Raw genomic sequence first — 21327 nt, 5'->3', positions numbered from 1 at the left:
GGCAGCTGCTTACTAGAGCTATGTTTAAAATGACAGCAAAATTGTTAATGACCAAGGTGGTTGTCACTAACACACGCTTTGTGGAATAAATAAAATGATACATACAGTACTTGATAAATGCAGACACTCCAATGTTTTACTGAAATTAGTGCTGCTACCTTTTAATTATTATTATTCAGTAATTCCACATTATTGACACAACTATTTCTATAGTCAACCCATAAACAAAGTACTAAATCATTTTAAATAAAAAATTGGTTAATAGTTTTCGTTGCATAATGTTAATCTATCCAATTGTTTTTGTCTTTTTTCTTTTCCTGTATAGATTGAGGAGCGCATGTTGGTGTGTGAGGAGGTGACGGACAGCTGGAGGGACGTGGAGGAGCAGAAGGCTGACCTGGAAGCCCAGCTGAGAGAGACAGAACAGCAGCTCCAGAACCTCACCAGGAGACCTGCAGAACTGGAGCCCAAGATCGCTCAGAACCAGCTGGACAAGGCACAGGTACTGCAGGCCTATGAGTTGTATTTGACATGAATCGTGTGGAAGATGAATTGACAAATCAACTAAATTCTGTGTGAGTATGGAATAAATTACCAGTAAGACTCCCTAATCGGGAGATAAGCGACCGTCAGGTCGCATGTATACACGCAGCCTCATGGTGGTGCTAGAACAAGGGCATGTGAGAAATCAGGGGCAGAGGTTGTGGTTTGCCAGCCAAGGAGTGTGTGTGCAAAGTTTGGCATGAGTATGGAATAAATTATTATCAAAATGAATTATGAAAAAAAGAAAGTTAATACAATACTGTAGCCTATATGGGTAAATGAATGGGAAATGTAATTATACGAAAAAGGTGTGGAGTGAGCTGTGCTATTTTATGAGTTAATTTCATTAAGTTTCACGCAAGGCTTGGCCAATGTGACCCCCATACAACAAACATTGAGCGCTTTGGGCCAAGATGTAGGCCAGATGTAGGCCACACTTCAGAGCCCAGACATTTTTTTGGGGCCCGACCTTTTTTTGGAGGACCGGACATTTTTGCGGGAACAATGTTGGAGCGCCGCTCCAAAAAAAATAATATCCTACTATACTGTAATTCAGGGACGTGCAGAGAATGTTAGAGAGGCAGGGGCTGAAATTTCGAAAAGGGCCTTTTGGTCAAAATATTGAAAATAGCAGACCTCCAAGCTCACAACGTGTCACACTGCGACGCGTTGTGAGCTTGGAGGTCGGCTAATTTCGGTGCGTGATACCACAATGAAGTAAACATAATCAAGTCAATACTGGAGATGGCATGGATTTCAACACAGAGAGTGCAATTCTTTCAATATAAGATGCTGCATTCAAGTTCAGGAGAATTCTCTTCAATGCTGCCTTCAGGTATGGCATGGAAAGAGGGCATTTGCATTTCTTTCACCATAGTAAAAAATCAAACCTCGGTTCGAAGTGGAGCGGTGAATTTGAGCAGCTGTACCCTATGTGAGTGAGTGAGTGAGTGTAAACTGTGCCTGTGAGTGAGTGGTGAGTGTGCCTGGCCTGCACAAAACAGCGCCCCTCCTTTAACTAGTGTGTTGTGTGTGGCCACTCAAGGTATTGCCAGGCTACGGACAGGGCCAGCCACCCAGCCACCCAGCCAGCCACCCACATACCCACGGACATACCTGTCTATTGGGAGCGCTTTCACCGCTCCAAAAACTGCATCTATGGTCTGGAGAGGGCATGTCTATGTGTGCCCCGTGCCTGCTCTAATTGCGCAAAATGTCTCTGTCCCGCAGGAGTTCCTTCAGCAGGTCAGGGAGCGGCAGTCTGAGATAGCCCAGCTGAACGACGCTGTTGCTGGGCTGACAGAGGGCCAGGACTCCCCTGCCCTGGAGGACATGAGAGGTCTGAAGAGGAGCTGGACAGAGCTGGGCCAGAGGGCTGAGGAGCTGGAGGCTCAGCGGGGGGAGGACATGCAGAGGAGCGGGGAGTACCAGGAGAGTGTGGCTGCAGTGGAGGAGCTCTTCCACCAAGTGTCCAGGGAGTGGGACTACCTAGCCAGGTATCTATAGCAGTGTTTCTCAAACTTTCACATTATATCTTAAATAATTGCGATTAGACGATTATGTAATAATTGTGACAGGCCTACAGGTATCTACAGTGGTGGAAGTACTCAATATTCAAAATGTTTTTTGAGTGAAAGTACAAAAGTATTGGCATCAAAGTGTAATGTACCAAAAATTACTAATTATTTGTCAATTTGTCCAAAATAGTCGAAAATAGCAGCTGTAGAGCTGCTATTTTCTCACATTGTAGGTTGTCTATTTGTGAATAAAATAGGGCATAATAAGTTGTAGGTTTCGTAATAATAATCTAAATATATATCTGTCTACCGAGCAATCTTCGTTCCTACTCTCACCTATGGTCATGAAGTGTGGGTCATGACCGAAAGTATAAGGTCGCGGGTGCAAGCGGCCAAAATGGGTTTCCTCAGACGGGTGGCTGGTATCTCGCTTAGAGATAGGGTGAGAAGTTAAGTCACCCGAGAGAAACTTGGAGTAGAACCGCTGCTCCTACACTTGGAAAGGAGTCGGCTTAGGTGGTTCGGGCATCTAGTACGGATTCCCCCCGAGCCCTTCCTAGGAAGGTCCTCGATGCGCGTCCCACTGGGAGGAGACCCCGTGGCAGACCAAAGACCAGATGGAGGGATTAAATCTCCAAACTGGCTTGGGAACGCCCCGGTATACTCCCTGAGGGAGTGGAGGAAGTTGCTCGGGATAAGGAAATCTGGAGATCTCAGTTGGAACTGTTACCCCCGCGACCTGATTCCGGATAAGCGGTTGAAGATGGATGGATGGATGGATGTTTTCAAATGATTGCAATGGAGTAAAAAGTACAATATTTGCCTCTGAGATTAGTGGAGTAGAATGATAAAGTATTGAAAAATGGACATACTCAAGTAAAGGAATTGAACAGTTCTTGAGTAAATGTACTTAGCCTAATATCCTGTATTTATTGTGTAACCAGGGCTGACACAGAGAGTACCAGCGAGCATCTAGAGGCTCTGAGGAAGCTATCCAGTGATCTTGAGGAACAGAGAGGAACTCTGGAGGAGCTGAGGGACCAGCGACAGGCTGTCCTGCCCCGACTCAGCCTGCTGGACAAAGAGCTGGTCAAGCAACAGGTGGGACTCAGCTCTTCAACTATACAGCACTCTGTCCTGATGAAATATCTTTTAACTTGAACTAGCTATGTTTTAGCAAAGACTTTTTACCTATACTTTTTCCTCCCTTGAGTTCCCAGATCTTGCCCTTTTGTTTTCCATACTAGATGTTAGCGGCCCGAACATCTAGAGTTTATAGTGACATGAGTGTGATGTAGTGGTTCACCAGCAGTCCTCCCATTAGCCAATTTTAATATAGGAATGATGTACTATATCCCACAATTTTTATCTTTTCAACTAGGCTTTGACATGGAAGTGTTCAGCCACACAGTACAAAGACAGATTTGTGTTTGCCTTTCTGTCTTTCTCCCAGGTGGGACACTTGGAGAAGCGCTGGGCGCAGCTGGACGGCTTGATTCAGCAGAAGATCCAGGACTCGGCTCAGACCCTGGAGGACCTGGCGCGGGTGGAGAACCAGCTGAGGGACGCCCGTGAGTGGGTGGAGGAGCAGCGTCCCGCCTTCACCTCTGCCCTAAAAACAAGCCCTCCTCCAGACCTGGCCCAGAGCTTCCTGTTCGACCACCTGAGCGTGTGCGTGGAGCTGGAGGCGCGGCAGCATCTGCTCGGCCAGGCGGTGAGCGAGGCCCAGGCAGTGGCCTCCAGGCTAGGGCTGAGTGAGAAGCGGTGCCTGCAGGAGCTGGTCGAACATGCCCAGACTGAAGTGGAGGCCCTGGGATCCAGAGTGACCCAAAGGAGGAAGTACCTCAGTAAGGTAGACAGACTTTGATGCATGCTTGGAACTTTCACTGTTCACGCTCGGAAACAAATAATATACGGTTCTGTATGTTTATACATTACTGTATATTATTAACGACGCATCTATGTTATCTGTTCTAGGTAGGTTATTAATGTGTGATGCTTTTAATGTTCTCTAGGCCTTCACAGAGAGAACACAGTTCCTCCACGGCCTGGGGAGGGCGCTGTCCTGGGTTCAGGAGCAGGAGAGGAAGGCCCTAGTAGACGACCACATAGCACTTCTCCCTGAAGACCTGACCAAGCAGGTTGCTTCTTGTCGCGGTGTCCAGAGTGGCCTGCGGGCATACCAAGGGGAGCTGGCATCTCTGTGGGCACAGGGACGAGAGCTGGAGAGAGACGCCTCTGACAAAGAGAGAGCAGAGACCCTGGCCAGACTGGAAGAGCTGCAGGCAGCCTTTGAGACAGCCCTCCAGAGAACCACCCGGCGTCTGACTGACTTAGACAAGGCCTTGACCTCCAGGAAGTACTTCCAAGTCGACCTGGACAAGACCTGCCACTGGCTGAGACGGGCAGATGCCATCACCTTCTCTGAAATCGATTTAACCAACACTGAGCACGATTCGGAATTACAAACACAGCTGTCCAAGTACCAAAATGTTCTTGAACAAGCTTCAGAATACGAGAACCTCCTACTCATCGTCCAAAGAATTGGTCAAGAGATCCTACCGACTCTGAACGAGATCGACCACTGCTACCTGGATGAGAGGCTCAACGCCCTGCCTCAGCAGTACAACACAATCTTGGCTCTGGCCAAAGAGAAGAGAGACAGAGTCCAGCAGGTAATGCTGGAGAGAAAAGAGTTCAGCACTTTCTTTGATATCACCCGTAATGCACTGGAGGAGCTACAGGAGCAGTACGACAATCTAGAGCAGAAGACTATCGGTGTTAGTGAAGAGGAGGCAGTTCATCTAAATAACAAATACAGAAATTTAAATGGAAGCCTGTCCCACCTTAGCCCTGCTGTGAGAGAACTCAAGGGTAAAAATGAGGGGTTTCTTAGTAGGGGCCAACAATGCAGAGCTGAAGAAACTTTACAGTTGGTCTGCCTTCACGACAGCCTAAAAAGGAAGATTTATGGAAAAATTGAATGCTTTGACAATTCATTGAAAACTTTGGTTGAGTACGGCGCAGTGACAACCAAGCTGGGGTTGGAGTTAAAGACTGTGAAAGAGAAGCTAGTAGGACTCAAGTCAAAGCCTAACCTGAGTGTCACAGATAAAGTAACAGGTCTTTATTCACAACTTGAATGTCTGGAGAGTATAAGCTCACAAGTAGAAGAATGTAAACAAAAAACTGAAGGCCTCGGTCTGAACATTGACCCAGCTGCCATTCAGGAACTGACCACACGGCAGGAAGCATTGCAATCTTTGCGGTCGGAAGTGGGAAGCTGCATCAGAGAAAGCGAACGGCAGGTCAGAAAAAATGAGGATTTCAAGACTGAGGTTGAGAAAACGTTTCAGTGGTGGGGGAACACGAAGGACAAATTGGGGGAGCCGTTGGCCCTGTCGGAGGTCAAACTTGAGAAGGCGCAAGAGGAAGTGAGGAGAATGAAGATTGTGTACGAGGAGGTGCAGTGCATATTGAGGGTGGCAGATGCGTTGGGTTGTAGAGAGAAGCAGAGATATAGCAGTAGAAAAGTGGCAGTTCCAGCCCATGTAGATGAGAAACTACAGAGGCTGACCCAGCTGGGAACTGACGTTCAGCAATCAATCAACACTAAACAGGTGAGAGTGTATGCTCTTTATCTTTATAGAAATGTTCATTAATTGCTCTTTTGTATTAAACATGTAGAGGATATAAAGCATCCAAAGTGATGGGAAAGTTATTAGAGCTCATGAATTTAATCCATTATTCATGACTTTAACCTGCTGAATAATTTCCCCATTCCCTATTCCTCTTGTATCAATATTTATAGGCTAAGGGCAACCAAAGGGAAACATTTGCACGTTTTAGAGATGCTACAAAGTTTTAATAAGTAAGCGATAACTGATGCTTAATTTATAATATTTTTTTTGCAATTTAAAGCAGTTGAGTAGATCCCAGAAGATTCATGTTGAATAAAAGGGGAAGTAGGATTCAAGTACGACACTCACATTGTAGCATATTGCCATGCTTTTTTAGAGAGACAGAGAGGTTACTATTCATTTGTTTCATTCTCTTCCTTAAGGGGACTTTTGATATTTTGTGAAGTAGAGAGCATACAATTAAGAATGTCCTTCCAACAAGACATTTACATAAAGGACACCTGCTCAGTGTGAATATTATTTAATGGCAATTTTTAAGACCTGTATTATTAGCAGTTATTAACAGTTATAACATGTTTGTAGATGGGATCAGTTGTGTTCTGTAAGCAATGGATTTAAGTAAATATTCACAATGTCTGGAAAAGCATCTGTGTTACTTTCGATTTTAACCACTTTAACTATTATTTTATACTTTAGCTATTCAAAAATAGCAGATATACAAGCACTATGCGCTTGTAGATCTGCTATTTTTCTTTTTTTTTTAAATCATGAAAACATTTCTAACTCAAATCTTTGCTTCATGGGGTACGTAACTGGAACAAAATATTTTGAGATGAGGTCAGCGGCCAAATACATATAATTCTGGGGGCAGCAACGTACGTTTTTCAGAAAACTGTTTGGATTTAGAATACATTTGTGGAATCGGGTCCTTAGGTCTAACACAATGTGTTCTGAATACGTGTTTATTTGACGCTGATCTTTCCATTTCCCAGCTGGCGGTGACTCAAGCACTTTCCTTGGTCCAGAGGCACCACACATCCCAGCAGTCTGCCCAGAAATGGCTGGAGCGTGCTGGGACTTTCCTCCAGATGGCCAGCCAGGGAGTGGAGTTGGAGAACCTGACCGAGAGCCTTGCAGAGCTGGAGGAGATCCTAGCCCAGGAACGAGTCTTCAAAACGGCTTCAGAGGAGCTGGGATCCCTGGCTATTCAGTTGGAGAACTTTGTGGAACGAGGAGTGAAGAATGAACTGACACTAAAAGTTGAGGCAATGCGACTGAAAGCTTCGGAGCTCAAACAGCAACTACATGAGCACAGAGAGGCACTGCAGAGGTGGGTGTGCGTGTGCGTGTGAGAGAGAGTTTCAGGGGTGACATGGGGGTGCAGTTGGCTTTCTATTATACCTTTTTAATGCTTTTTTTAATTAGTAACATTAACACTAATCTGCAATTTGCATGATTTACTTTCTAGCTGTAGTTCTCAATGGAGCTGCTTCCAAAATGAGAGAGAGACACTGATAGAACAAATGAACAAAGCAGAAAGAGGGATGGCCATTTTCGACACAGCCAAAGCAGCCACTAGCCTGGAGGCAGAGGACAAGCGTCAGAGATACAAGGTAGGACATTGCATGTGTCATTGCTTATAGATCTTTCATTAAATTTACAATAGCTATGCTCTGGAAAGGCACAGTACATGTAGGACATAGCTTTGTTATGTTATGATTAGTTATCAGTTTGTTGTATCTGTTGGCTTTAGAAATGACAAATCATTGTTACTTAATTATTATTAATTAAACTATTTTAAGTGTCTTGACAGTAGACAGCCCACCAGATGAAATCTATAAATGAGTCAGGATGGGAATTCTGTTATTTACCATTTCTTGCATCAAATGTGGATTGTATTTCACTTTGGAACGTGTCTACAATTAGTTTCTCTCTTTCTCCTGCTGTAGTCCCTGGTGACTCAGATTGATGCACTGGAGCAACCCCTGACAACCCTGAGAGAGAAGACAACAGAACTAGATCAGATCAGCTCTGAGTCCAGCAAAGCTATCATCAGCCACTCTGTGTCGTCTCTATGGCAACGCTGGAGTCGGCTCCACAGTGTTGCCCGTGCCCAGGAGAGGGCGCTGGAGGACACAGCCAGGGAATGGAGGAACTTCACTGATAAGGTAAGAGTAGATGGAACCATATTTTATGTACTGTATATGTTCTTCTGATGTGTGTGTGGATGGATGGATGGATGGATGGATGGATGGATGGATGGATGGATGGATGGATGGATGGATGATAGATGGAATGACTTTTCCAGTGCTCACCCAAGTGAGCACATTTATGCACATCCTTGTGGGACGTACAGTAATATTAATAATAAGAACTGATATGGTACATTTTAAAATAATTCATAACATTTTGTATAGTTCTATATTGCAATGATAATGTGTGGTTGTCACAAAATCGCAAGGCACACCTGCACTTGCCTCATGCCACACCACACCGGTTGAGAACTGGTGGAGAACAATTGAGAACCAGTGCTATAGTGAGCCATAACCACTTAAGCCCTATACAAAGTACTTTGTCGTACAAGCTCACAATCACAATGCATTGGGATACGGTAGAACTGCTACTACAGCAGTTTTTTTTTTAATCTTTGAGCATTTTTGCTTATAATGACATGCCCAAAACAGGGATGCCAGTTTAAATGGGTTAATGCAGCTTATTACAGCAGTGAAAGGGCTCTAAAGCTGGTTGCACACTGCTGCGTTTTTCGTTGCGAAATGCGTTTTTCAGGGCAAGGAGAGAGAGAGAGATAGAGAGAGCAAGGGACCGAGTGGTGCGCGAAACGGGCGGCAGTGTGCAAACGTGACTGACATAACGTGAGGTTGATTTTTTTATTCACCCGCTCCGAAATTCACCCCGATATTCGGCCCGAAAAACGCAGCAGTGTGCAACCACCTTTACTTGTGTAAATTGAGGTCAACCACATAGCAACAGCTGAATAACTGTGTTGTGTAGTAGTGTGATGCAATTCCAGGCTTCAGGCCAGTAGCACGCTCCCGCCAAAGCACGTTGCCGTGAAAGCAGTCTCCCGCCCTCCGACCCATTTCTAGTCTGACAGTTAGCAGCCTCCAGCTCACCAGAATTCCCACAAAGCATTGCTCCGGAGACGGAGGAAATGAGATCATAGCGTAGGAAGTTCTCACTTCCTTTTATGTGGCACATTCCTGTTGTCCACTGACTTTCTATGGCCCCATTGTTCAACTGGTTATGTTGTCATGCTGTACACAGGGTCTCTTGACACTGGTATCTGCCAGTGAATAAAGATAACTCTTAACATTGAAGTAGCCAGATATGTTATTATAATTATATCCTAATTGCCCATCTGCGGGTTCAATATTATTTATAACTTCATATGTTCAGTAATCATCCACTTATCACTTATTTATTGTATTACTATAAGCCATGGAAATAAAATGAATCTTGGTCCACTGCGTAGTGCATTCTCCAGGAACCTTAATAGACCAATAACTCAGCTTCGTCTGTCTTCCAGATGGAGAAGGTACGCTCCGTGTCCATTGACCTCCACGGGCGCGTTCCTGACAGCACGGTGGAGAAAGCGGCCACCAGGGCGGCACTACAGAGCCTTTTGGAGTACCATGACTCCTTCAACCAAGAGGTGGAGAGAGAGCTGTCCGCTCTGGCCCTGCTGGCACGACACTCGCTCTGTCTCCGAGGAGAGGAGGAGCGAGTGGAGGCTGAAGAGGAGGAGGAGGAGGAGGAGGAGGAGGAAGAGGGGGAAGAGAAGGACAGAAGGAAAGAGAATGGACAGGAGGAGACGCCATGCCTGCACGAGATCAGGAGCATGCAGGAGGAGTGTGAGAAGTGAGTGCAGTGGGGAAAGTGTAAAAGTGCTAGAAATGAGGGGAAATTCAAGGGATCTTGATAACATTTGTTATTATATATTTTTTTAAATGAATGCCCATGAAATATCTCTTAATCTGATGGTTACAGCATACCAGTTTGATTGAGGTTAGAGTGACAGTATGCTTAAGATTTTATTCTCCATTGCCTTTTCCAGTATAATGATACATTGTTGTTGCTCTTCATATATGTTCAATTTAATCCTTATCCCTTTTTGAAAAGGTCTAATTAGGCAATGCACAAACATGATTCTATCCTCAAAAACATAGGTACTTCATGGTCTGATCTGAGGGTGGTCAATTCGGTGCTGTGCCGGTAGCTATTGTGTTTTGAAAGAAACCTGGCTCCGTGTGTGTTCCAGCTTGGTGCTGCAGGTGCGCTCTAGCAGGGCCCAGGTGCAGCAGGAGCTGAGGGAGAGAGAGGAGGTGGAGAAGGAACTGGGCCTCGTCAAAGGCTGGATCCAAGACACCCGCGGACTCCTGCTGAGTCCTACTGCTGACCTGGATTCACTGCTGCAAGAGCTAGAGGTACATGCACGGGCACACGTGCACACACAGTGGTGCAAAGTAACTAAGTACATTTACTCATATACTGTACTTAAGTACATTTTGAGGAATCTTTACTTTACTGGTGTATTTAACATTTTCAGTATTTTTATTTCTACTCCGCTACAGTACATCTCATTGGCAAATGTTGTACTTTTTACGACACCACAATTATTTGAAAACTTTAGTTACTATTTACTTTGTAGATTTGGATTATTATTACAAAACATGCATTAACCACTTTATTGCGACCGTTAGGTCGCAGTTTAGTATCAAAACCTCCACCGGCCGTCCGTCCGTCCGTCCGTCCGTCGGTCGGTCACACGTCACACGTCACACCTTTGTTTGTGTACGGTGTGATGTCATACTGATGTCAGCAGTGTGATGTCATACTGATGTCAGCAGCTATGTCTGTCTCTATATATGGAGTTATATGTTGTTCGTGTCCAAATATGGGGCTTGTGAGGTCAGACTTAGTGAGATTCGTCGGTTATCTCCATATATGGAGGGAGAACCAGCTTATGAGCCGATGAGTTGTGTCAGAGTCGAGATCCTGCTTGCATCTAATCTGTCGGTAGATAATGCCGGTCTTATATAAGGGTCATTTGTGTACGGTGTGATGTCATACTGATGTCAGCAGTGTGATGTCATACTGATGTCAGCAGCTATGTCTCTATATATGGAGTTATATGTTGTTCGTGTCCAAATATGGGGCTTGTGAGGTCAGACTTAGTGAGATTCGTCGGTTATATTTGTGGAGATAAGCGACCAACGGTCGCTTATCTCCCGATTAGGGAGTCTTACTGTTCCCTTATATTTACGCTATTTGAAAATAGATGATCTACAAGCTCACAATGCGTCGCGGTGAGCTTGCAGATCTGCTATTTTCAAAAGATTAGTTTTATACATTTTTAACTTGTGAAACAGGACATTCTGCATAATGAGTACTTTCTACTTTTGATACTTCAAGTACATTTTGATACCAATACTTTTTACTTTTTATTTCTACATTGCAACATCGATACTTTTACTTAAGTAACAAATGTGTACATTTTCCGCCACTGCACACACATGCACACACACGCATGGCACGCACACACACACACACACACACACACACACACACACACACACACACACACACACACACACACACACACACACACACACACACACACACAAGCACTGACACCTACAAACAAAACTCCTCTGAGACCGCAAATAATAATGGCTTTGTTTTGTTGTGGCGGACCTTGCAGACTGCACACGGTGAGGTCATCAGTAGGCGTCAGAGTGTGGAGCGCATGACGGAGCTCCAGCAGTCCAAGTACCAGGACCTCCAGGCTGGCCTGCCCTCTGAACTCAGCATGCAGCTGGCTGAGGTGGCCCTCGCTCTGGGCTCTGCTGAGGACCAGGTAAACCCTCCTCTCACTGCTATAATTGTTGTCATTTGACTTTGTGTATCTCATTGTTGTTTACATGGGCCGAAATGGACTAATGTTGTATGGTTTTTGCCGTTATATTTAATATTCATAGAGTTAAATTATTGTTGTCTGAAGTACAGTCAGTACAGTAATACAGTAATTGATTGATTGAAGTATTTATTAGAAGTTTGCATAGGAAAAGGTACAGTTTCATGACAGTACAGTTCACAGTTCAGTTAATACCCCCTGTATTACTGGAACACGTTTTCATAAATGGAAGATGAACTGATAGTACTGGCTAACTGAAAATAAATACATTAATATTGATATATGTATATGTAATATTATTTCAGTCAGATAACGCTCAAATAGATCGAGAACATTAATAGTTTGAGGATTTATTTATTTATGTATTTATTATTATTTATGTAAATGCAAGTGTGAATATCTTGGCGTTCAGTCTCTGCTATATATTACTCCACTGCTCAGCATATTAGAAGGGCAGGGAGATATGCAGTACATATATAAAAAATCCCCCCAGGGGAAAACAGAACACTTAAGGAAAGCACAGCCTACTGGTGGTGCTGGGGTGCTGGTGGGAGCAGACAAAGCACACATAACGTTCAGTGGCACTGACAGCAATAAGAGGAAATACAATAAATGAGGTGAAATAACCAGGTCATAAATTTGGTCAGCTGCTTAACACGTCACATGGCTGTGCATTGCTCACATAGTGCTGCGCGTGTGTGTAAACCTCTCGAGTGTATCTGCCTGAACTAGCTCGCAGGCTATGCATCATATTGCTATATTGCTCTGTCTACGACAGTGTTTCTTTTACAACAGTGTTTTCTCCATCTGCTTCAGGTCCAGGCGAGAGAACGGGAGGTTCAGCAGACCAGGGACGTGAAGGAAGACTTCAGCTCCAGACTTCAAGACATCGAGGGCAAGCTGAAGAGCATCTCCCTGAAACTTGGCGACAAGGCTTCCGACCTGGAGCAGGCCAGAGAGGAGACCAAAGTAATCAAGCAGACAGATTGACTAATTAACAAGCACTTAGCCCTAATTAAACCGCCAATTTATTTTGCAGATGTTGGGGTTAATGAATGGTGGGTTGAGATTTGTGTGTGTGTGTGTGTGTGTGTGTGTGTGTGTGTGTGTGTGTGTGTGTGTGTGTGTGCGTGTGCGTGTGTGTGTGCGTGTGTGTGTGTGTGTGTGTTGAATGGTGGGTTGAGATTTGTGTGTATGTGTGCGTGTGTGCATGCGCGTGTGTGTGTGCGTGCGCGTGCGTAATGGCCTGTGCTGAATCCACCTTGCAACAGTGACCCACTTAAAGAAATATTCCAGACGGGATTCTGACCCGTTTATCCCCTCCATTCCTCCACACCTCCGTCCTCCTCTAATCCCAACTCTAAAACGCCTCTTTTCTTCCGTCTCTTATCTCTCCTCTGCTTTGCCCCTCTTCTGCCGAGAGGGCCCCTAAGCCTAAACAGCATGTTAGGCAAAAAAACTAACATCTGCAATTCAAACAGATGGAAATAACTACCCAGGGTGGCGAGGTTTTACTGACATTATGTTTCAATCTCTCCCTCTCCCTCTCCCTCTCCCTCTCCCTCTCCCTCTCCAGTGTCTTTGTGAGGAGTGTGACGGGTGCGGCCGCTCCCTGGCAGAGTTGGGTCTGGCGGTGCAGGAGTTTGGGGAGCAGAACCCTCTGCTGTGTAAGCAGCTGGGCGACGCTCTGGCCAAGCTGGCCGAGGTGCAGCGCCACACCACACAGCTGGCCCAGGACAGGGCCAACAGGCTGAAGAAGGTGAGACAGAAGCTCAGTCTACCACCCATCACCTGGAACCAAAACTAACTACAGATGTGCTCTCTGCTAAAATAATTGCAGTGGATTATTTAAATTAACAGCGATACAAAGAATGTCTAGGACTCTAGGAAAGGCATAGTGCATCTTAGCTAAATAGTCCCTAAACTTTCCCCTATATGCTGCTGACGAATCCTGTTGTGCAATATCATTTTCTCTTCATGAACTGACTGTTTCTTATTGTGAATTTCGATCATTTATGCATTTCATTTATATGTTGAACGACAATAAAGCTATCTATCTAACTAGCTTACAAAACCTGCGGAAGAAGTATTCATAATACTTTGATTATTTACATTAATGCAGTAGGTTTCTATGAAGTCAAATGCTCCATACTCCCATCTTGCACCTTGTACTTTACAATGGATAAGCGTGTCTGCTAAATGCCTACATCTTAATTGCATTATTCACAATGAATGCTTGGAAAATGCATTGTGTTGTTAATTAATCCGTTCAGAAGCTCATCTATCCACAAATGTGTCTTCTCCTCTCCGTTCCTGTCTGAGCAGGCCGAGAGGCAGCTGGAAGAATATAAGGGGATGAGGGCGTTCATCCTGGGCTGGACAGAGAAGGCAGAGGCCCTGGTCACTGGCAACATCATTTGGAGTTCTGCCTCCCAACTGCAGGAGCAGATCAGAACACACCAGGTGGGGATTTAATGGGTCTCTTTACCAAGGCATTTGCCTGTCCCTAGTACCTTCTAGACCAGTGGTTCTTAAACCTTTTTAGGCTGCGACCCCCAAAATCACATTTTAACACGGTTCTATTGGCGTTGTGAGCATGTAGATCAGCTATTTTCACAATTTCAGCCTCTAATAGTTGACAATTTGGCCATGTCATTTGTTTACTGTTGAGTGAGAAAACAACGTTGCACATTAAGTTAATCATCTGGGAACCCCCCAAAATAATTTGGGGACCCCCCTGGGGGTCCCGACCCGCAGGTTGAGAACCACTTTTCTAGACGTAGTAAACTAGTCAAATGTTTGTTGTAGCCCCCCAGCATACATGGATTGTGGGGTTTCCAGTGTTATATTTATTCTACAACCAAGCAATCTACAGGCTTCACGTCTGTATATTGAGTCATGCACACTTGCATGCAAAATCTATAATTCTTTTTTACATTTCATGTTCAGCTGTTGTCGAAATGAATTCCAGAGTTCTTTTCGGATATTCAGATTCCTACACAATCTCATGCTATCCTTAATGACTCTGACATTGACTCGTCTTATATCTTGATTGCCTCATACAAACCCTGTTCGTCTTGGCCTGGCGTTTTGTGTTCCCATGGCAACAGGCATTGCTGCGGGAGTGTCGGGGTCTCCATGGTGACCTGGAGGCCATGGGGGAGAGGGAGGGGCAACTGGGGGAGGTGCTCCAGACAGGGGGGTGGAGCCAACAGGTGAAGCACCTGAGCAGGCGCACGGAGGAGCTGCAGCAAAACGCAAAGACACGCCTCCAGAGTCTGCAGGACGCAGCTAAGGTAACGGATGTATGCCGGGGTGTGTGTGTGTGTGTGTGCGCAGGCAAGCATTACAGCGGAATGCACGCTGTGAAATTTATAATAGTCTTTAACTGTCTCCATCAGTGATCCCTTTGCAAACATCAATGATCTCTCCATACACCACCAATGCTATGAAAGCCATCTGTTCTGTTTAGGTTAGGTGAGACCAAACCAACCTCATTAGCGTGACTGCTCTTATGGAAGTCTGGCTAACGGTCCCATTAATTGCAGTGCGCAGCGGGAGGTACCCCATTGCCTTGGAGTGGGTCACATGTAGCAGAGATGTAATCCCACAGTGCCCTCTTGTGGTAGCTCTCCCATTATTACATGTCATTCCTTTATGATAGTATATAACTGCAGTACTTGAGTTTATTGGAGTGGTATGACAGCTTCAGTACTAACTCAGAGTGCACGAATGTAGAGCACCACTGTGGCAAGAATACAGCATTATATAGAATAAATCGATATACCATGAATGAAATCATGGTATATCGCATGGAATCCAGTGCTCAAGTATAAAAAAGTGCAGGAGATTTACCATGTTCCATCTCTGGAACACCTTTCATGTAATTAAGAGAGGCCCATATTGTTTATTGTTTGTCTTGATAATGAGGTAATTATTTTGCCCCTGGGTGTATCCACATTCTTAATTAGGTTTTATGGTTACCACATATCTGATTAATACAGTTCATGCCAGAGTGTTTAGATAAGAACAACCTTGAGCCTAGAACTGGAAACTATTATGTCAACCTGGTATGCTTTTCTTTAACTGACCTTTTCTTACTTGACACCCTTTCATTTGCTCTTTTGTGGGGTAAAGATCTATTTGCCAGGTACACCACACAGGGCAAGACACATGATTTCAATCGTGTTTTGAATACCATTTGATGCAGGATTGCTTAAACATAATATAGAGTAATGTCCAAAATGCACATAAAGACATTTATTGGAGTGGCTGGCACATGTGAAGCGTTTTAAGTTACTACAGAAGTCGTCTTCAAGCAGAATGATTTCAACTGTGTTGTAAATCACATCATGTCCTTGTATTATGTCTGCATAGTATTACCTTCCATGCACATTACTTGCTTTGATAAGTTATGTCCCATGTACCTGAACAGGACATGCTGCGCTTGGAGGCGGAGGTGAAGGGTCTTCATGCTTCTCTAGACCAAGTGCAGGTCACTCTGGCCTCTCCTGACCTGAACAGACTGAGCCTCAGGGAACAGCTCACACACAGACAGGTAGGTGGACACAAGATATGCTTGCATAAAACTTTTTTCTTACACACTGCATTCTCATCATAACTAATTATGTACGTCTCCCATGGTGTCTCCCAGTTGTGTTAAGTAACTAAGTAGATTTACTTAAGTATTGTAATAAGTATTAAGTATTGTAGTAAGTACAATATTGAGGTATTTGTACTTTACTTAAGTATTTCCAATTTACAATACTTTTACTTCTACTCCACTACATCTCGGATTCCAAATATTGTACTTTTACTCCACTACCTTTATTTGAAAACTTTAGTTACTAGTTACTTTGCAGGTATAAATTATAATATTATAAAACATACATAAACCACTTTAGCCTTATTTTATTCTGTGGCTATTTGAAAATAGCGATTTTCAAAACATTTTGTACTTTTGGTAAGTACTTAGTGATGCCAATGCTTTTATACTTCTACTCAAGTACATTTGTAATTCCGTACTTCTACTTAAAGGGGTCCTGCCACTCCCCGAAGTTGTCATAGTAGTAAACAGTGGGTGACTGTGGGTCACGTGGTCTCTCTGAAAACACTTTGAAACTGCACGCGACGTGCGTCTGACTAACCTCGCATCACCAGACTGGTCACCACTCTTTCCACCATCCCCACGAAAATGTATTTTATATCTATATATCTATATCTATCTATATTTTATATTTATGCTTATGTGTTGGGAAAAAAACGCTAAATCAGCGAGTTGTTATTGTCGCGTCTCCCCGGGGACCAGCGCTCTATCCGCGGGGAGGAGAGGCAGAGAGACAGCCTGTCCTGAGAGAGGAGGAAAGAGCATTACTACAGCGTTTCTGAAACTGTTAATTTCAGCCATGTATATATCCTCCCTCAAATCACTTATTTATACCGTCTCTATATACTGTCTCTCTGCCTCTCCTCCCCGCGGATAGAGCGCTGGTCCCCGGGGAGACGTGACAATAACAACTCGCTGATTTAGCGTTTTTTTTCCCAACACATAAGCATAAACAAACATATTCACATGAACAATGTTGATGTAACAACCACATTTGTGTGGAAATATAATTTTAATATCCACAGATTTAGATATAAAATACATTTTCGTGTAGAGTTACTTCCTTGTTTTTAGTGACTGCTGGGGGTGAGGGGGAGAGTCTGCCCCTCAACCCGAGCAACAGCTGACCAGTACAGTATGTACAGTAAATTAATTTGATTGGTTTATTGCGCATTCCCACAATGACATCATAAAAATATTAACTTGTTTTAATATAATTTCTTAAGGTGACAGTAACCCTTAAGGTGGCATAACCCCTTTAAGGGTACGGTCACACCAGTATGGTTGCCAGCCCCTGCATTTCAACAGGAATGGAGTGGATTTTCAGAGAAATCTGACATTCGTGGATTTCTCCCAAATTCCGCTCCATTCCCATTGAAATGCATTGGCGGAATCCGCTTATCAGCTGGCAACCATACATTGGTGTGACTGTACCCTAAGGGTGCCCTCACACCAAAATACCTAGAGTGGAATCCGCCAATGCATTTCAATGAGAATGGAGCGTTTTTTGCCAGTAGAGGATTTCTGCAAAAAAAACTCTCCATTCTCATTGAAATGCATTGGCGGATTCCACTCTAGGTATTTTGGTGTGAGGGCACCCTAACAGAGTATTTCTACATTGCAGTATTGATACTTTTACTCAAGTAAAACATTTGAGTACTTTTTTGTCTCCTCCTGAAGCGTCTGTTGGTGGAGATGGAGGGCTTCAAACAGCAGGTGGCGGCGGTTCAGCAGTGTCAGAGCGCCCTCCGGCTGCCAGAGGAGGTATTGGCCAGCCTGCATATCTGTCGCACAGCCCAGGCCCTGCAGCAGGAGGCCAGCCAACTGCAGCACACCACCATTCAGCAGTGCAACATCTTACAGGTAGGAGGCTGAGCCTCACATTCATATAGTAGCTCATCAGCTGCCACATGGCAACATGCAGGGTTCAGCATAATGTGCTGGGGGAAAAAAACATATAAAAAAATTGAATCTAACTAATTGTAAGGCCGGAGGGGGTTGTGTGTGTACCTTATTATCTACCCTCTTGGGAGAGGTTTTGTCCTTTGCATTTGACCCATATCCAAGCAGAAAGCAGAGCAGCGCTCAGGGTCCAAATTCAATTGTTAATGCCAGTATTTTGGTCAAGGGCACTGGAAGGAGTATGTAGCATGCATGTATTTTGTTGTGGGGGGAACCACACTCAAACATGAGGAGAACATGCATGCTCACATAGAAAAGCTACTGCCACCGAACCTTCTTGTTGTTAGGCAGCAGTGCTAACCACTGCCACACCAAGCCAACCACTGCACCAATTGCGTGTGTGCATTTGTGTGTGTGTGTGTGTGTGTGCGTGTGCGTGCATGCGTGTGTGCGTGCGTACGTGCGTGCGTGCGTGCGTGCGTGCGTGTGTGTGTGTGGAGACATGAGAGCGCAAGGAACACATGACAACCAAATTGATCTCTAGTAACATATGTGCACCATTTACGCATAGTTGGCCAACATATGCTCAAACAGTTGCGCAGTGATATACAGTATATAGTCATCTATATGGTTATACCATTAGGTGTGGTGTCATTCAATAGCTGACAGTTGGTCCACACAGATAGCTAAGCTCTATAGAAAGCCATATGATGCATTGATGATCACATATTTACTTGCTCTTGGAACAGATATGTGATGCTCTGCTTAGGGATGGGACGATATGAAAATGTCATATCACGATTATTGTGACAAAAGAAATCGTGATTTACGATATTATCGCGATAATCAAAAAACATTATCCTCGGGCAGAATATTTGCCAAAGAAATAGCCGATCTACAAGCTTGTGAGCTTGTAGATCTGCTATTTTCTGGCAAAGACATTTGATAGAGTGAAAAGTACCGGATTTGCAGCTTGTCAAATAAAAGGTGAATTGATCCCAGTGCATGACAGAGGACGATATCACGATAAATCAAATATCCACGATTCGATTATCGTGAGTGTTTTTTTATCATGATAATATCGCTTATCGTCCCATCCCTAGCTCTGCTATGTGATGAATGTTGCATTCACAACAGGCCCTGACCAGGAATGTCAGGGCTGTTTACTGTTCCATGTCACAGCAGAGAAATATCCTCTTATCTTCTAGTCCAGGGCTGATTGTTCTACTAAGCTCACAATGGTGAAGATTAGTTCGTTTTGAACTGGGAGCAGCAGACATTCACCTCAAGCCTCTTAGCCATCTTATCCATGCCACTGTTGTGGAGGTTTGAATCAATGGATGTGTTACTGATTACATGTACTGTATACTGCAGGGGTCTTCAACGTTTTCAGCTCTCAACGCCTCGCAGCGTTAGGCATTGAGAGCTTGTAGATCTGCTATTTTTGGCTAAAGTTCTCCTCAGAATAGGGGTGCGAGGCTTCAAGCTGTTAATTTAAAAGAATGAACCTACCACACAAGAATTTGGCGGACCCCCTGTAGTAACTCTGAGGACCCCCTAGGGGTCCCGTACCCCCTGTTGAAGACCCCTGGTATACTACTGTACAGCATACCGGATATTGGATTAATATTCCAGCTAATGTCATATTTCCTGTCAATGTTGCATCTCCACGTTGTATTCCTATAACAGTATATTCTAGTATCCTGCTGGATATAGGTATCTATCTATAAAGGTATCTATCTATTTATCTATCTATCTATTGTACATAAAACAGGGGTCTTCAACGTTTTCAGGCCATGGACCCCTTCGTTGAGAGCGAGATGAAGCAGGGACCCCCCCAATCTGTTCATAGATATAGTCTCATTGTTTGACAGCACGATCAGCCGTGTATTTTGGATTCATGTTAATGTGTGTTTTCAGATATTTAACCACTTGAACTGTCAATACTTAATAAACTTGACCTTTTGTTGTGAGCTTGTAGATCTGCTATTTTTGGCTACAGTTCTCAGAATATGGACGTTAGGGTTCAAGTGGTTAATAAAAAAAGGAGAAAAAAGGTTTCTATCACACAAAGATTTGAAGGACCCCCTGTAGTAACTCTTAGGACCCCCTGTTGAAGACCCTTGACATAGAATACCAGTAAGACTCCCTAATCGGGAGATAAGCGACCGTTGGTCGCTTATCTCCTGTCACACTGCTGACATCAGTATGACATCACACCGTACACAAATGACCCTTATATAAGACCGGCATTATCTACCGACAGATTAGTAACAAGATGTCAAAATCATTGAAGGTTTACCCTACTAACCAACTGTTTACCATAGCAACCATGTTTTTTACCTTAGCAACCAACTGTTTACCCTAGCAACCAACTTTTTACCACAGCAACCATGTTTTTTTTACCCTAGCAACCAACTGTTTACCCTAGCAACCAATTGTTTACCATAGCAACCATGTTTTCTTACCCTAGCAACCAACTGTTTACCCTAGCAACCAACTGTTTACCATAGCAACCATGTTTTTTACAGGGCCTAGGATTGATGACATCAGAAATCTCCATATATGGGCATGAAAGGGATTTTGTTTCTGGAAATATGTCTGTGGGGTGCCACATTTGGAATAAAACACTTACATCACACATCTGGATATCCATACAGCCCATCTAGTTTGCCTGTGTCCATTTATGCCCATATGTCTGATGACATTGGGACAATGATCTCCATATATGGGCATAAAACTTATGTTAATTAGTAAAGCCTGGGGATCTCCATATATGGGCATGAGGGGTACCCTAAAAGGGCATCATCTGGGAATAGCAAATATAGTTATCCTAGAAAGTGAAAATCTTACATCAAAGGCCATAACTACCTACCTACCACCATACTGCATTCCTCATTAAACTACCTACCAGTAAGATGCCTAAGGGAGAAAAGCAAAGGGCGAGGTTGCACCATTTCTTGGTCTTCTGGCCAGTGATGTATATCGGACCATTTAACCATATATGGAGACATCTGGTACCCAAAGATATTCACAGATATGGGCTTAATATTGATGACATAAGGGATCTCCATATATGGGCGTAAAAGGGATTTGGTTCCCCTGGCATCACAGGGATCTCCATATATGGGCATAAAATGGATTTGGTTACCCTGGCAACACAGGGATCTCCATATCTCCATA

The 21327-nt window shown here is 44.1% G+C and overlaps 1 protein-coding gene across 1 annotated transcript in view; it reads left to right on the top strand.

Annotated features, from left to right (window-relative positions):
• The window catches only part of syne1a (spectrin repeat containing, nuclear envelope 1a), a gene marked incomplete at its 5' end in the record, with an annotated part of 197608 nt that overhangs the window by 109751 nt on the left and 66530 nt on the right, over positions 1-21327 (top strand). Inside the window, 17 exons of the mRNA XM_080744962.1 lie at positions 326-502; positions 1774-2039; positions 3005-3161; positions 3514-3912; positions 4076-5680; positions 6694-7031; positions 7170-7314; positions 7651-7869; positions 9249-9580; positions 9981-10146; positions 11424-11579; positions 12453-12605; positions 13213-13395; positions 13962-14099; positions 14747-14932; positions 16072-16194; positions 17923-18105. Coding sequence (XP_080601088.1) covers positions 326-502; positions 1774-2039; positions 3005-3161; positions 3514-3912; positions 4076-5680; positions 6694-7031; positions 7170-7314; positions 7651-7869; positions 9249-9580; positions 9981-10146; positions 11424-11579; positions 12453-12605; positions 13213-13395; positions 13962-14099; positions 14747-14932; positions 16072-16194; positions 17923-18105 — 4926 coding nt within the window. The remainder of the gene's footprint in view (positions 1-325; positions 503-1773; positions 2040-3004; positions 3162-3513; positions 3913-4075; positions 5681-6693; positions 7032-7169; positions 7315-7650; positions 7870-9248; positions 9581-9980; positions 10147-11423; positions 11580-12452; positions 12606-13212; positions 13396-13961; positions 14100-14746; positions 14933-16071; positions 16195-17922; positions 18106-21327) is intronic.

This window comes from Nannobrachium achirus, assembly GCF_963921795.1.
Source record: "Nannobrachium achirus genome assembly, chromosome: 16".
NCBI lineage: Eukaryota > Metazoa > Chordata > Actinopteri > Myctophiformes > Myctophidae > Nannobrachium > Nannobrachium achirus.
Note: the sequence above shows the minus strand (reverse complement) of the source record. Positions and strands in the feature narration are given on the sequence as shown.